Source organism: Homarus americanus, unplaced genomic scaffold, assembly GCF_018991925.1.
Source record: "Homarus americanus isolate GMGI-L3 unplaced genomic scaffold, GMGI_Hamer_2.0 scaffold824, whole genome shotgun sequence".
Classification (NCBI taxonomy): Eukaryota; Metazoa; Arthropoda; class Malacostraca; order Decapoda; family Nephropidae; genus Homarus; species Homarus americanus.
The window spans coordinates 3679157-3695542 of NW_024719328.1; the positions used below are offsets into that span (position 1 = coordinate 3679157).

Consider the following 16386-nt stretch of genomic DNA (forward strand, 5'->3'; position numbering starts at 1 on the left):
TGCAGCACCACACAAGAAGAAAAAAGGGAGGGAAAGGAGGCAAAAAAACACGTAAACAACCCGAACCTAGAAAAACAACACTCCCCCCTCCTAATTAACTAAGACAAAAAAACATTCTGGCATACTGCTAAGGTAAAAAAGCACAGATGGTACGGAAGGGCAACAGACACAAACCATAAAAGAAGCTGAAGCAGGAGAAGAGTCTGGAATGTCTATCTACAACAGTAGGCCGGAAATAAATGATGCCTGAATTATGTTCTCAGACAAGCAGTGACATGGCGCAGCTCTCTTGTGCAGTTTCCTATTCTTTGTTAATTTTCTTCCACTGCTAGTGCAGCCTTGACTGATCTAGATGTGCTAAAATTTGGCCTGTCACCTCCTAAGGGTGATATCTTATGAGATCTAATAGCAAGTGCACTAGCAAGCTCATCTCACTAAAATTTTGTATTATAATTTTGTAAACTATGTGTTTTGACCGTTTTCTGTCCCATGCAGCAGTTATTTTGGCAAATTTAGTGAATTTTTTGTATATATAGTGATTTATTAATTATGTAAGAATATTCAAGAATGCTTTGCATCATTATGTTATGATTTACATAGAAAAACCTTCTAGAATCTCCCAGGCGTTTCTGGGTGATTCTATTGTTTGAGAATTGACTCACGAGGCGTATATAAGCGGCCGCTGGCTGCCTCGGATTAAGTGGATTGCTTCCGTTCATAGAGTAAAGAATAAGCCAAGCAGAACAACTGAAGACAATTGTTGTGCAAGTATTGTGGAATTGTTGTGATCAATATAAAGTGAGAAGACTAAGGAATTGTACACTGGTAGTATGTTGACTATATATTCGAAGTGTGGAGTCAAGCTGTGAAGACATTACCATGTTAACAGTGTTGTGAAGAATTAGTGTTTCTTAAAGCAGACTACAGTGCACAAATGTGTTTCGCTGACCTGGTGGAAATCTACCTGTCTGTTGCTTGTCTGTACACTGATACCGATCGTCGGGAAATTACTGGAGACTGGCTTCTCTACATACAACCCTAGCCGTTGGTAACCAGTGGTGGAAGCTAGGTAAGCGGTGAAAGGAGGAGGGTCATAACAATACACATATTTTTCATCAATATCAGACTAAGAACTTTTTTACAAATTTATAATTATAATGCAGTATAATATAATATTAACTTTTTCAGTACAAACTAATTATCATTAGAATTGAGATAAATATATCAGAACAATTTAATTTGCTTCAGTCTGGTGAACAAATCTGATGTCAATTATGTCCTCATTCATATAAGTAAATCAAAGATACAGGCAATACACTAAGAAATTAATGACTTATCCCTGACAACGAGTGCATTCAGTCATAAACCGATACAGAGGCCCAGTACCCTCATATATAGACACATATGAAGGCTCCTAAAAGCAAGTTGTCATCTCTAATTTTAATTAACACATCATTGATTCCTGAAATTATATCCACATTAGGTGTATTATTTAATGCTCCACACCCTCAAGGCCACTGACATGAACTACTCAATTGTTGAATGCATACTGTAAGTTGAAGATGTAATGCGAGTTGAACGCATATTATGAGTTGAAGGTGCAGTGTGAGTTGAACGTGTAATGTGGATTTGGTTGTTCATGCCATTTGTAATATTAATCCAATGCAGCATTAAAAATGTTAGCATTCATTAACAGAAATATTTTGGCAGTACTGTGTAATGTAGGAGAGTCTGGCTATAAATCATCATTTCTAATTTCAGGAAGTCAATGTAAGTGAGAAGGAACAGTTTCCTGTTAATGCAGGTTCCCTAAAGCACCGTCTGGTGACGCTGTGGGAGTACCTGTTTCTGTTGCTGCACAACGAGGCGATACGAGGGAGGGTGTTGATTGTCTTCTACCTCTGGATAGCTGTCTCTATGATCTACTACGGTGTCAGCCTCAATGCAACTAATCTCAGGTATAATTCCTTTATCATTATAAATATTTGTAAATATCAAGGTGTGCCATACAATAAGTTTGTGTATTACCGGTTTATATCAGTTACTTAAAGTTGAGCAGTGTGATCTATTGGAAATGTTAATCAACAGAAATACTCAACAAAAAGTACTTATCACAAAGAAACATCTACATTAATGATTTTAAGATGATGAGACTGTAAGGACGTGTTGATGCCTCACTTGTTGCTAGAAACTGAGTTTAGTTCCTGTAGGTGTGGATTTTTTTTGTTTTTTATGTATACATAGTAATCCTGGTGCCCGGAATATATCGCAATTATTATTGCGAGATAAAAAAAAAGCCAATTTGAATCACCCAGGTGTTTTGGAAGGTTGCTGCCGGGTAGAAAGCCAGAGAAAAATTAATGTTATTGATCATTCTGTGTTCAGAGGATCGTAAGGAAGGTTTTAGTAAAGGGTCAGCCATGTGTTCTTCACTGATTAGAAACCATTGTTGCCATCATTGGGGTCAATCTCGAGGCTTAAGCCAGAGTTTTGACCTAATACCAACACAATTTCGAGATGACAGAGGTATGTATGTACAATCGTGGGCAAAGTAATCATCCACCCTTCCTACTACCATACCCCCGAGCTCAAAGCCTTTCTACACGACGGGTCACAAGAGGGTGAGGGAGGTATTGATGGCGAGAGAGCTGGGGGTCGTGGATCCGGGTTAGGTAAGATAATGATATTGATATTGACATAGAAACAGTTTATTTAGCCAGAAAAACACAGATTCAGAGTCGATTAAAAATCATAATATTAACATAGCTGAGCTAGTTGAGAGCCAGAGCTCTCTTGTAGGCATCTTATATATACAGGTATACTGCATATTTATCTCAAGGAAGTATTATGTAACATATAGTATCATCTGGAATAGTACACATAGCATGGTGGTAATAAGAACTTATCAGAATGTTACCACGGTTATCACTTCGATATTTATTTATTTGATTTATTTTATTTTGGGTTACACAGAAGTATATACATTAAAGTATATACATAATTTACAGTAGAATTGAAAGAAGATAAATATGATAAGGGAGGGAAGCAGTACAGCATGGGTTGTATTAAGGAGGAACAAGAGGACAGAGTTGTCAGTATTATGTCTAGTTGGCAAGTATATATATTGCAATGGTAATTTCTATCTATCTACATGACAATTTCTGATAAAACGGTTTTGGTGGTACAGGTGTACAATAAAAGCAGATATATAAAGTACGTATTACAAAAAATATTAATGCTTAAACAATACATATTTTTTAAGAGATGATTTAAAGGAAGGGAGCGTAGTCTTTGCTCGGATGTGTGGGGGTAAGTTGTTCCACACCTTCACACCATGATATTTTATGGAGGTCTGGGACTGAGAGGAGCGCATGGGGGTTGGTCTTAGTAGCTCTGGGTGCTTTAAGTTGTATCTCTGATTATTCTCGAACTGGAAATAATTTTTGACAAGCAAGTGATTCACAAATTTGTAAACAAATAGGGCACAGCAGTAGGTGTTAATATCCTCTAATTTTAACATTTTTTATTTGGCAAATTGTTCGTTTGTGTGATCTGTTTTTTCAAGTAGGTCATTGTCCGCACAACTCTCTTTTGTGCAGTAACCAGGGATTGTGTTTTTGAAGAGCCAGAGGCCCCCATAGTGTGTGACTGTGTATCAGGTGTTGGTAAACAAGATCATAATAGATTTCTTTCATTGCTGTGAGAGTAAGTGACTGTCGAGTGTGATACATGATACCGCACTGTTTATTGATTTTACTGTGAATAGCTTGCATGTGGTTTCTCCAGCTAAATTTCTCATCAACAATAACCCCAAATAATTTAGTCAAGGATCACATACCTACTGAGAGTGTATGTGGTCTTAGAATTATCCTCAACACCTGAAGAAGGTGTTGGTCGATGTAGCTTGACGTTGACGGCCTTAATGATCCTGGCAGTTGATAGGCCTGAAGCCCAAACAACCGACCAACCAAGAGGGCGGGTGTCCATGAAAGTGAAAGGGACTTAACTTTCCCTTAGTTATCTATGCCTTTACTTGATATTCTGGGGAGGAATGCGATTAGCCATTTATAGGTAAGTGTCATTAAGGTTTATAAGGCGTCTGGCTTTCGTGAGGAAAAGCCCCTCATATGACAACATAAGAGGGGGGGGGGGGGCTTGCTCACCACCAGTAACACTAGACAAGGTTAGTACCTCTCGTCACTGCCGTCCAGGAAAAAAACTAGTATTTGAAGAAAAAAAAGAAGAATGAATTGTTACTTGATCACCTCCACCGTTCATGAAAAAAATCACTATTAACTGATAAAAAATTAAGAAGGAATTGTGGATAAAATGTGACTTGTCCACCCAGTAATATGTTTATTAGAATTGTGAAAATAAGTGTGAGGTGATGAGGTGGTAGTGGCAATGGTGTTTGGCCGCTGCTCCACATCCAGCCCAGGATGGAGGCTAATGAATGTCGATTGGCAAGTTGCCGGGAAATTATCGGTTTACCCACGGCTGGATACAACCTGTCAGAAATTGCAAGGGAGGTTGTGGTCACTGTGACACATTGGTTGACCAGGGAGTAGTCTCGAAACTTGGGAAATCTGCCATTGTGATTATCTTTGATGATTTGCAAAGATTTATATATTAAAATGACTAATTTCAAATGTGTTATGTAAACAAAATATATTTGAGCTCTTAATTCATATAAATGATATAATTTTAGGCCGGACGAGGAGGACATTGGAGGGCTATTTCTGTATGACCTGAGTTGGTAAATATTACAAATGAATGTGATTTCCACTCTTGTATTCAATATTTCTCTCCATATCAACGTTATTATGAATATCTAATTACTTTTGTTTAAAACATGAACAACAACCTGAAAAAATTATAACTAAGAAAATGGCTGGTACGTTATAATAAACATAGAATAAGGGTCCTCGTCTATTACCCTTTCAAGCATGTAAACCTAAGATGGTATAGTGAGGAAAAAATATTGCATTCATCCTGCCCTTCCCTGCTTTCTTTAACTCCCTCCCTCTCTGATGAGCAACTTACATCACAAACAACCCACCCACACCCCCTGCCCCAACAAGCGACCCTCCCACCCACACCCCCTGCCCCAACAAGCGACCCTCCCACCCACACCCCCTGCCCCAACAAGCGACCCTTCCACCCACCCCCTGCCCCAACAAGCGGCCCCAACAAGCGACCCTCCCACCCACACCCCTGCCCCCCACCCCCACCCCTACCCCAACAAGCGACCCTCCCACCCACCCCCTGCCCCAACAAGCGACCCTCCCACCCACACCCCTGCCCCAACAAGCGACCCTCCCACCCCCCTGCCCCAACAAGCGACCCTCCCACCCACACCCCCTGCCCCAACAAGCGACCCTCCCCCAAGTCAACCATTCCCTCTCTCGACCCCACGTGACTTATCGTGCAAAAAGGACCCGGCCAGGCGCAGGGGGTCAAGTGGTAGAGTAGGTGGTTCCTTTAAATGCAACTGTATTTTCAATTCAGGGGGGGCAAACCTTTCCTGTTCGAAACTCAGAATAATCCCTTTGGGTTCCTGTTCTAATTAGTGGGGTCAACATAAGCGACAAGTACTGTACTAGGACAACACTAGCGAGGTCTATTGTACTAGGACAACACTAGCGAGAAGTACTGTACTAGGGCAACACTAGCGAGGTCTATTGTACTAGGACAACACTAGCGAGAAGTACTTTACTAGGGCAACACTAGCGAGAAGTACTGTACTAGGACAACACTAGCGAGGTCTATTGTACTAGGACAACACTAGCGAGAAGTACTTTACTAGGGCAACACTAGCGAGAAGTACTGTACTAGGATAACACTAGCGAGGTCTATTGTACTAGGGCAACACTAGCGAGAAGTACTGTACTAGGATAGCACTAGCGAGGTCTATTGTACTAGGACAACACTAGCGAAAAGTACTTTACTAGGGCAACACTAGCGAGAAATACTGTACTAGGATAACACTAGCGAGAAGTACTGTACTAGGACAACACTAGCGAGAAGTACTGTACTATGACAACACTAGCGAGAAGTACTGTACTAGGACAACACTAGCGAGAAGTACTGTACTAGGATAACACTAGCGAGAAGTACTGTACTAGGACAACACTAGCGAGAAGTACTGTACTAGGACAACACTAGCGAGAAGTACTGTACTAGGACAACACTAGCGAGAAGTACTGTACTAGGACAACACTAGAAGGAGAAGTACTGTACTAGGACAACACTAGCGAGAAGTATTGTAATTAGGAATAAATATTAGCGCGAGAAGTACTGTAATACTAGGACAAATACTAGAAGAAATACTGTACTAGGGCAACACTAGTTATGAAGTACTGTACTAGACAACATTTGAAGTGTAGAGAGAAGGCATTGTACCAGGACAACATTTGAAGGAGAAGTACTGTACTAGGACAACACTAGCGAGAAGTACTGGTACTAGGACAAGACTAGCGAGAAGTACTGCACTAGACAACACTAGTGAGAAGTACTGTACTAGGACAACACTAGCGAGAAGCACTGTACTCAGGACAACACTGAAGGAGGGTGCCTACTGGACTAGGACAACACTAGCGAGAAGTACTGTACTAGATAACACTACAGCGAGAAGTACTGTACTAGGACAACACTTGAAGGAGATGTATTCTATTAGACAATAACACTCATGAGAAGTAGTGTACTCTTTGGACAACACTAGCGAGAAGTACTGTACTAGGACAACACTAGCGAGAAGTACTGTACTAGGACAACACTAGCGAGTAGAAGTACTGCACTAGGGACAACACTTAAAGGAGAAGTACTGTACTAGGACAACACTAGCGAGAAGCATCTGTACTAGGAATAACACTAGCGAGAAGTACTGCACCAGGGACAAATACCTTGAAGGAAGTACTGTACTAGGACAACACTAGCGAGAAGTAATTGCACTAGGACAACACTAGCGAGAAGTACTGCATTTAGGACAACACTAGCGAGAAGTAGTGTACTAGGACAACACTAGCGAGAAGTACTGTAATTAGGACAACACTAGCGAGAAGTACTGTACTAGGACAACACTAGCGAGAAGTACTGTACTAGGACAACACTAGCGAGAAGTACTGTACTAGGACAACACTAAAGGACAAGTACTGTACTAGGACAAATAATGGGCGAGAAGTACTATTGCACTAGGAAACACTAGCGACAAGTACTGTACTAGGACAACACTAGCGAGAGAAGTACTGCACTAGGACAACACTAAAGACAAGTACTGTACTCAGGACAACACCTTCCAGCGAGAAGTACTGTACTAGGACAACACTAGCGAGAAGTACTGGTACCAGGACAACACTAGCGAGAAGCAATTGCACTAGGACAACACTAGCGAGAGGTACTGATGAGGACAACACTAGCGAGAAGTAGTGCATTAGGACAACACTGAAGCGAGAAGTACTGTACAAGAATAACACTAGCGAGAAGCATTGCAATTAGGATAACACTAGCGAGAAGCAATTGCACCAGGACAACACTAGCGAGAGGCATTTCTATTAGGACAACACTAGCGAGAAGAAGCACTGTACCAGGACAAACACTAGCGAGAAGTACTGTACCAGGATAACACTCATGAGAAGCAATTCGTACCAGGACAACACTAGCGAGGAAGTACTGCACTAGGACAACACTCAGCGAGAAGTACTGTACTAGGACAACACTCTGCTAGCGAGAAGTACTATACTAGGACAACACTAGTGAGAAGTAATTAAATTAGAATAATACCATGAGAAGTTAATTGCACTAGGACAACACTAGCGAGAAGTACTGCACTAGGACAACACTATGAGAAGTACTGCACTAGGACAACACTCATGGAGAAGTACTGCACTAGGACAAGAATTACAGTGCGTAAAGCAGTAACAGGACAACACTAGCGAGAAGTACTGGTGACTAGGACAATGACTAAAGGAGAAGTACTGCAATTAGGACAACACCATGAGAAGTACTGTACTAGGAGCCAACACTAGCGTGAGAAGCACTGCACTAGGACAACACTAGCGACAAGCACTGTACTAGGGACACACTCTAGTGAGAAGCAATTGCACTAGGAAAAACACTAGCGATGTGGGCACTGTACTAGGACAACACTAGCGAGAAGTACTCTCAGTACCAGGACAACACTAAATGGCCAAGCACTGTACCAGGACAACACCCAGCGAGTAGCACTGTACTAGGACAACACTAGCGAGAAGTACTGTACCAGGACAACACTAGCGAGAAGCACTGTACTAGACAACACGTTAAAGGAGAGTATTTCTATTAGGACAACACTAGCGAGAAGAAAAATAGGACAACACTAGCGAGAAGTACTGTACAAGAATAACACTAGCGAGAAGTATTGTACTAGGATAACACTAGCGAGAAGCACTGCACTAGGACAACACTACAGCGAGAGGTATTTCTATTAGGACAAACACTAGCGAGAAAGTACTGCACTAGGACAACACTTGTAGCGAGAAGCACTGTACTAGGATAACAGAATTAGCGAGAAGTACTGTACTAGGACAACACTACGAGAAGTACTGTACTCAGGGACAATGACTAGCGAGAAAAGCACTGTAATTAGGACAACACTAGCGAGAAGTACTCGCACCAGGACAAATAATTGAAGGAGAAGTACTGTACCAGGACAAATACTAGCGAGAAGCATTGTACTAGAAACAACACTAGCGAGAAGTATTGCACCAGGATAACACTTGGGGACAAGCACTGCACTAGGACAACAATGAAGAGAAGTACTGTACTAGGACAACACTAGCGAGAAGCACTCGTACTAGAATAACATCTAGCGATAAGTAATTGCAATTGAGAACAAATACTAGCGAGAAGTACTGTACCAGGACACACTAGCGAGAAGTACTGTACCAGGGACAACACTAAAGGAGTAGAAGCACTGTGACCAGGACAACACTAGCGAGAAGCAATTGTACTAGAACAACACTAGCGAGAAGCACTCTACTAGGACAAACACTAGCGAGAAGTACTCCTACTAGGACAACACTAGCGAGAAGTAATTGTACTAGGACAACACTAGCGAGAAGTACTGTACTAGGACAACACTAGCGAGAGGCATTTCTATTAGGACAACACTCAGCGAGAAGCAATTGCACTCAGGACAACACTAAAGAGGTGCTAATTGCAATTAGAACAAGCTAGCGAGAAGCATTGCACTAGGATACCAGCGACAAGTACCACCAGGACAACACTAGCGAGAGGTGGTATTTCTAATAGGACAACACTAGCGAGAAGTACTGTACCAGGACAACACTAGCGAGAAGTACTACCAGAACAACACTAGCGAGAAGTAATGTACTAGGGACAACACTAGCGAGAAGTACTGTACTAGAATCACACTAAAGGAGAAGTAATGTACTAGGACAACACTAGTGAGGCGCCAAAATTTAGGGACAACACTCTGAAGGAGAAGTACTGCACTAGGGACAACACTATGAGAAGTACTGTACTAGAAATACACTAGCGAGAAGTACTGTACTAGGATAACACTAGTGAGAAGTACTGTGGTACTAGAATAACACTACCGGAGAAGTACTGTACTAGGACAACACTAGCGAGAAGTACTGGGTACTAGGACAACACTAGCGAGAGGTATTTCTATTAGGAGACAACACTTGAAGGAGAAGTACCTGCACAGGACAACACTAGCGAGAAGTACTGCACTAGGCCAACACTAGCGTGAAGTATCAGATTTCAGGACAACATCTAAAGGAGAAGTACTGTACTAGAATCAAGCACTAAAGGAGAAGTAATGCACTAGGACAACACTCAGCGAGATGTACTGTAACGAGACAAATAATTAGCGAGAAGCAATTGCACTAGGACAACACTAGTGAGAGGTATTTCTATTAGGACAACACTAGCGAGAAGTTCTGTACTAGGACAACACTAGTGAGAAGTACTGTACTAGAATAACACTAGCGAGAAGTAATGTGACTAGGACAAATACTCAGCGAGAAGCACTGGTACTAGAATAACACTAGCGAGAAGTAATGTAATTAGGACAAATACTACAGTGAGAAGTAATTGCACTAGGACAACACTAGCGAGAAGTACTGTACTAGGACAAATAATTAGCGAGAAGCACTGTACCAGAATAACACTCAGCGAGAAGCAATTGGTACTAGGATAACACTAGCGAGAAGCAATTGCAATTAGAATAACACGCGAAGGAGAAGCAATCAGGTACCAGGACAAACACCATGAGAAGCACTGTAATTAGTGGACAACACTTGAAGGAGAAGCACTGCACCAGAAATAACACCAGCGGGAAAGTGACTGTACCAGGACAACACTAGCGAGAAGTAATTTACCAGGACAACACTACGAGAAGCACTGTGCCAGGACAACACTCTGAAGGAGAAGCACTGTAATTAGGACAACACTAGCGAGAAGTACTGGTACCAGAATAACACTAGCGAGAAGTACTGTACCAGGGACACAACACTAGCGAGAAGCACTGTAGTAGGACAACACTAGCGAGAAGTATCAACAGACAAATACCAGCGAGAAGTACTGCACTAGGACAACACTATGAGGAAGTAATTGTACTAGGACAACACTATAGTGAGAAGTACTGCACAGGACAAATACTCAGTTGAGAAGTAATTACCAGGACAACACTAGCGAGAAGTGCTGTACTAGGACAACACTAAAGGAGAAGTACTGTACTAGGACAACACTAGCGAGAACACTGCACTAGGACAACATCAGTGAGAAGTACTGCACTAGGACAACACTAGTGAGAAGTACTGCAAGAATAACACTCAGCGAGAAGTACTGCACTAGGACAACACCTAGCGAGAAGTACTGTACTAGACAACACTAGCGACAAGCACTGCAATTAGACGACTTAGCGAGAAGCAATTGCAATAGGACAACACTAGCGAGAAGTAATTCGCATCAGGAATAACACTCAGCAAGATGCACTGTACCAGGACAACACTAGCGAGAAGTACTGTACTAGAATAACACTCTACGAGAAGTACTGGTACTAGAATAACACTAGTATGAGAAGCACTACACCAGAACAATGACTAAAGGAGAAGTACTGTACTAGAATAACACTAGCGAGAAGTAGTGCAATTAGACAAATACCAGCGAGAAGCACTCGTACTACAGGGACAACACTAGTTAGAGAAGTACTGTACTAGAAATAACACTAGCGAGAAGCACACTGTACTAGGACAACACTAGCGAGGAAGCAATTGGTACCAGGACAACACTAGCGAGAAGCAGTGTACCAGGATAACACTAGCGAGAAGTACTGTACTAGGACAAATACCAGCAGCTTATGTACTTAGAAGGCCATTTGTTGCAAGCACTGTACTAGGACAACACTCAGCGAGAAGCACTGTACTAGGACAACACTAACGAGGAAGTACTGCACTTGGACAACACTAGCGAGAAGTACTCAGAATTAGGACAATGACTAGCGAGAAGTAATTGTACTAGAAATAACACTAGCGAGAAGTAATTAAAATTAGGACAAGACTGAAGGAAGCACCACTAGGACAACACTCATGAGAAGCACTGTACTAGAACAACACTAGCGAGAGGTATTCTATTAGACAACATCTAGCGAGAAGTACTGCACTAGGACAACACTAGCGAGAAGTACTGGGTACTAGAATAACACTAGCGAGAAGTAGCCGTACTAGGACAACACTAGCGGGAAGTACTGCAATTAGAATAACACTAGCGAGAAGTAATGGGATTAGGACAACACTCAGTGAGAAGTACTGTACCAGGACAACACTTTAGCGAGAAGTACTGTACTAGGAATGACGAAGAGAAGCACTGTACCAGGAAGCAACACTAGCGAGAAGCACTGCTGCAATTAGGACAACACTAGCGAGAAGCACTCTGCACCAGAACAACACTAGCGAGAAGTACTTTAATTAAATGTTCAAGGAGAAGTAGTGTACTCAGGATAACACTTATGAGAAGTACTGCAATTAGGACAACACTAGCGAGAAGTACTGTACCAGAATAACACTAGCGAGAAGTACTGTACTCAGGACAACACTAGCGAGAAGTACTGGTACTAGGACAACACTAGCTAGAGAAGTAGTGTACTAGGATAACACTAGCTGGTAAGTACTGTACCAGACAACACTAGCGAGAAGTAGTACCAGGATAACACTAGCGAGAAGTACTGTACTAGGACACACTAGCGAGAAGCACTGTAATTAGGAGGACAACACTAGCGAGAAGCACTGTGCTCAGGACAACACTAGCTGTAGAAGTACTGCACCAGGACAACACTAGCGAGAAGTACTTCGTACTAGAATAACACTAGCGAGTAGAAGTACTGCACTAGGACAAATAGATTCTAGCGAGTAGCATCAAATAGGACAACACTAGCGAGAAGCAATTGCACTAGGACAACACTAGCGAGAAAGCCACCGTACTAGGACAACACTAGCGAGAAGCACTGCACTAGAATAACACTAGCGAGAAGTACCAGTACTAGGACAACACTAGCGCGAGAAGTACTGTACTAGGACAAATACTAGCGAGAAGCAATTGCAATTAGAATAACACTAGCGAGAAGTACCACCAGGACAACACTGAAGGAGAAGTAATTGCATTGTGACAACACTAGCGAGAAGTAGTGCACTAGGACAACACTCAGGCGACAAGTACTGGCAATTAGGATAATGTCTGAAGGAGTAAAGCGCTGTACTAGGACAACACTAGCGAGAGGCATTTCATTAGACAACACTAGCGAGAAGTAGTGTACTAGGACAACACTAGTGAGAAGTACTGTACCAGGACAAATACTAGCGAAAGAGGTATTTTCATTAGTACAACACTAGCGAGAAGTACTGTACTTGAGACAACAATTAGCGAGAAGTTACCTGGTACTAGGACAACACTAGCGAGAAGTACTGTACTCAGAATAACACCAGCGAGAAGTCCGTACTAGGACAACACCATGAGAAGCACTCCACAGGACAACACTAGCGAGAAGGCATCACCAGGACAACACTAGTGAGAAGTACTGCAATTAGACAACACTTCAGCGAGGAAGTACTGTACTAGGACAACACTAGCGAGAAGTACTGCACTAGGACAACACCAGCGAGAAGTACTGTACTAGGACAACACTAGCGAGAAGCCACTGTACTCAGGACAACACTAGCAGAAGTAACAAATGGTATATCAAACACTCTGAAGCGAGAAGTACTCAAATTAGAATAACACTACAGAGAAGTAATTGTACTAGGACAAACACTAAAGGAAACACTGTACCTGTGGACAACACTAGAGAAGTACTGTACCAGGATAATGACTGAAGCGAGAAGCACTACCAGGACAACACTCAGCGAGAAGTACTGGGTACTAGGACAACATCTGTGAGAAGTACTGCAATTAGGACAACACTAGCGAGAAGTACTGGCATCAGGACAAATACTCATGAGAAGCTACTGTACTAGGACACACTTAAAGGAGAAGCACTGCACTAGGAATAAACACTAGCGAGGCAATTAAAATTAGGACAACACTAGCGAGAAGTACTGCACTAGGACAACACCAGCGAGAAGCATTGTACTAGGACAACACTTAGCGAGAAGCACTGTACTAGGACAACACCTAGTGAGACGTACTGCACTAGGGACAACACTAAAGGAGAAGTACTGTGTACTCAGGAATAACACTAGCGGGGAGAAGTACTGCACTAGGACAACACTAGCGAGAAGCACTGCACTAGGACAACACTAGCACAAGTACTGCACTAGGACAACACTATGAGAAGGCAATTGCACCAGGACAACACTAGCGAGAAGCACTGTACTAGAATACACCAGCGAGAAGCAATTGTACTCAGGACAACACTAGCGAGAAGTACTGCAACGCAGGGACAACACTAGCGAGAAGTACTGTACTAGACAACACTAAAGGAGAAGTACTGTACTAGGACAAAACTAGCGAGAAGTACTGTACTAGGACAACACTAGCGAGAAGTACTGTACTAGGACACTACTAGCGAAAGCACTGTACCAGAATAATCACTAGCGAGAAGCTACTGCAATTAGGAATAACACTAGCGAGAAGCACTGTACCAGGACAACACTCAGCGAGAAGCAGCAATTGCACTAGGACAACACTAGCGAGAAGTACTGTACTAGGAATAACACTAGCGAGAAGCAACATAGCCCAGGACAACACTAGGCGAGAAGCACTGTACTAGGACAACACTAGCGAGAAGTAGTGCAATTAGGATAACACTAGCGAGAAGTAATTGCACTAGGACAACACTAGCGAGAAGTAGGGTAATTAGACAACACTAGCGAGAAGAACTGCACCAGGACAACACTAGCGAGGAAGCACTGTACTAGGACAACACTAGCCAGAGGGCACTGTACTAGGACAACACTCTGAAGGAGAAGTAATTGCTCAGGGACAACACTAGCTAGAAGTACTGTACTAGGAATAACACTAGCGAGAAGTACCGTACCAGGACAACATCAAAGAAAGTACTGTACCAGGGACAACACTAGCGAGAAGCACTGTACTAGACAACACCAGCTGCAGGTAAGCTACCGTACCAGGACAACACTAGCGAGAAGCACTGTAATAGAATAACGCCATAAAGTACCGTACTATATCAAGCCACCAGCGAGAAGCAATTGCACCAGGACAACACTAGCGAGAAGCACTGTACCAGAATAAACACTAGCGAGAAGTACTGCACTGAGGACAACACTAAAGAGAAGTACCAAATGAAAATAACACTAGCGAGAAGCATTGTACTAGGACACGCCACCAGTTGAGAGGAAGCAGTGTAGTAGGATAACACTAGCGAGAAGTACTAAGACAGGGACAACACTAGCGAGAAGTAATTGCACTAGGACAACACTAGCGAGAAGTAATTACCAGGACAACACTAAAGGAGAAGTACTGTACTAGAATAACACTAGTTGCGCTACTGCAATTTTAGGACAACACTAGCGAGAATGCACTGTACCAGGACAACACTAAGAAGTACCGTACTAGGACAACACTAGAGAGAAGTTACTGTACTAGGACAACACTAGCGAGAAGCACTGCACTAGGATGTAAGCACCATAGCGAGAAGCACTGGTAATTAGGACAAAGACCATCGAGAAGTAATGTACCAGGATGACTAGCGAGAAGCACTGCACTAGGACAAATACCATGTAGAAGCAATTGCACCAGGACAACACCAGCGAGAAGCAATTGCACCAGACAACACTAGCGAGGAAGCACTGTACCAGAATAATGACTGAAGGAGAAGTACTCAGTACTAGGACAACACTAGCGGGAGAAGCACTGCACTAGGACAACACTAGCGAGAAGTAATTGCACTAGGACACCATGAGAAGCACTGTACTAGGGACAACACTAGCGAGAAGCACTGCACTAGAACAACACCTTAGCGGTAGCACTGTACCAGGACAACAATGAAGGAAAGCACTGTAATTATATAACACTAGCGAGAAGCACTGCATTGCACACCAGAAGCCAGAGAAAATGTAATACAGGGACAAATAACGTTAGCGAGAAGTACTGTACCAGAGGCCAACACTAGCGAGAAGTACTGCAATTACAGGACAAATAATGGAAGAAAAGAAGCTACTGTACCAGGAAGCAACACTTAAATAGGTAGGAAGTGAAAACAGTGACAACACTAGCGAAAAGGTACCGCACCAGGAATAAACACTAGCGAGAAGTGACTGCACTAGGACAACACCAGCGAAAGCACTGTACTAGGTCAAATACTAAGAGAGGAGAAGCATCAGTACTAGAACAATAATTAGCGAGAAGTACTGCAATTATATCACACCAGTTTAGGAAGCACTGTACTAGGATAACACTAGCGAGAAGCACTGCACTAGGACAACACTAGTTATAAAGCACCAAATTAGGACAACACTAGTGAGAAGTACTGGTAATTAGGACAACACTAAAGTGAGAAGCACTGTACCAGGTAACAACAATATTCGCCTGAAGCGAGAAGCACTGGCAATTAGAATAACACCACGAGAAGTACCTGTACTAGGACAACACCTGAAGAGAAGCAATTTTCACCAGCACGTACGACTAGCGAGAAGCACTGCACTAGAATAACACTAGCGAGAAGTACTCTACTAGGACAACACTAGTGAGAAGTACTGCACTAGTATCAAACATTCAGCGAGTAGCCACTGCACTAGAATAATCCTAGCGAGAAGTACTGTAATTAGACAACACTAGCGAGAAGCACTGTACCAGGATAACACCTAGCGAGTAGAAGCACTCACCAGGGACAACACTAGCGAGAAGCAATTGCACTAGAATAACACT

General features: G+C 42.6%; 1 protein-coding gene across 1 annotated transcript in view; it reads left to right on the forward strand.

Annotated features, from left to right (window-relative positions):
- Positions 1–16386, forward strand: part of LOC121860017 (organic cation transporter protein-like) — a 93783-nt gene that overhangs the window by 64363 nt on the left and 13034 nt on the right. Inside the window, exon 6 of the mRNA XM_042357031.1 lies at positions 1762–1958. Coding sequence (XP_042212965.1) covers positions 1762–1958 — 197 coding nt within the window. The remainder of the gene's footprint in view (positions 1–1761; positions 1959–16386) is intronic.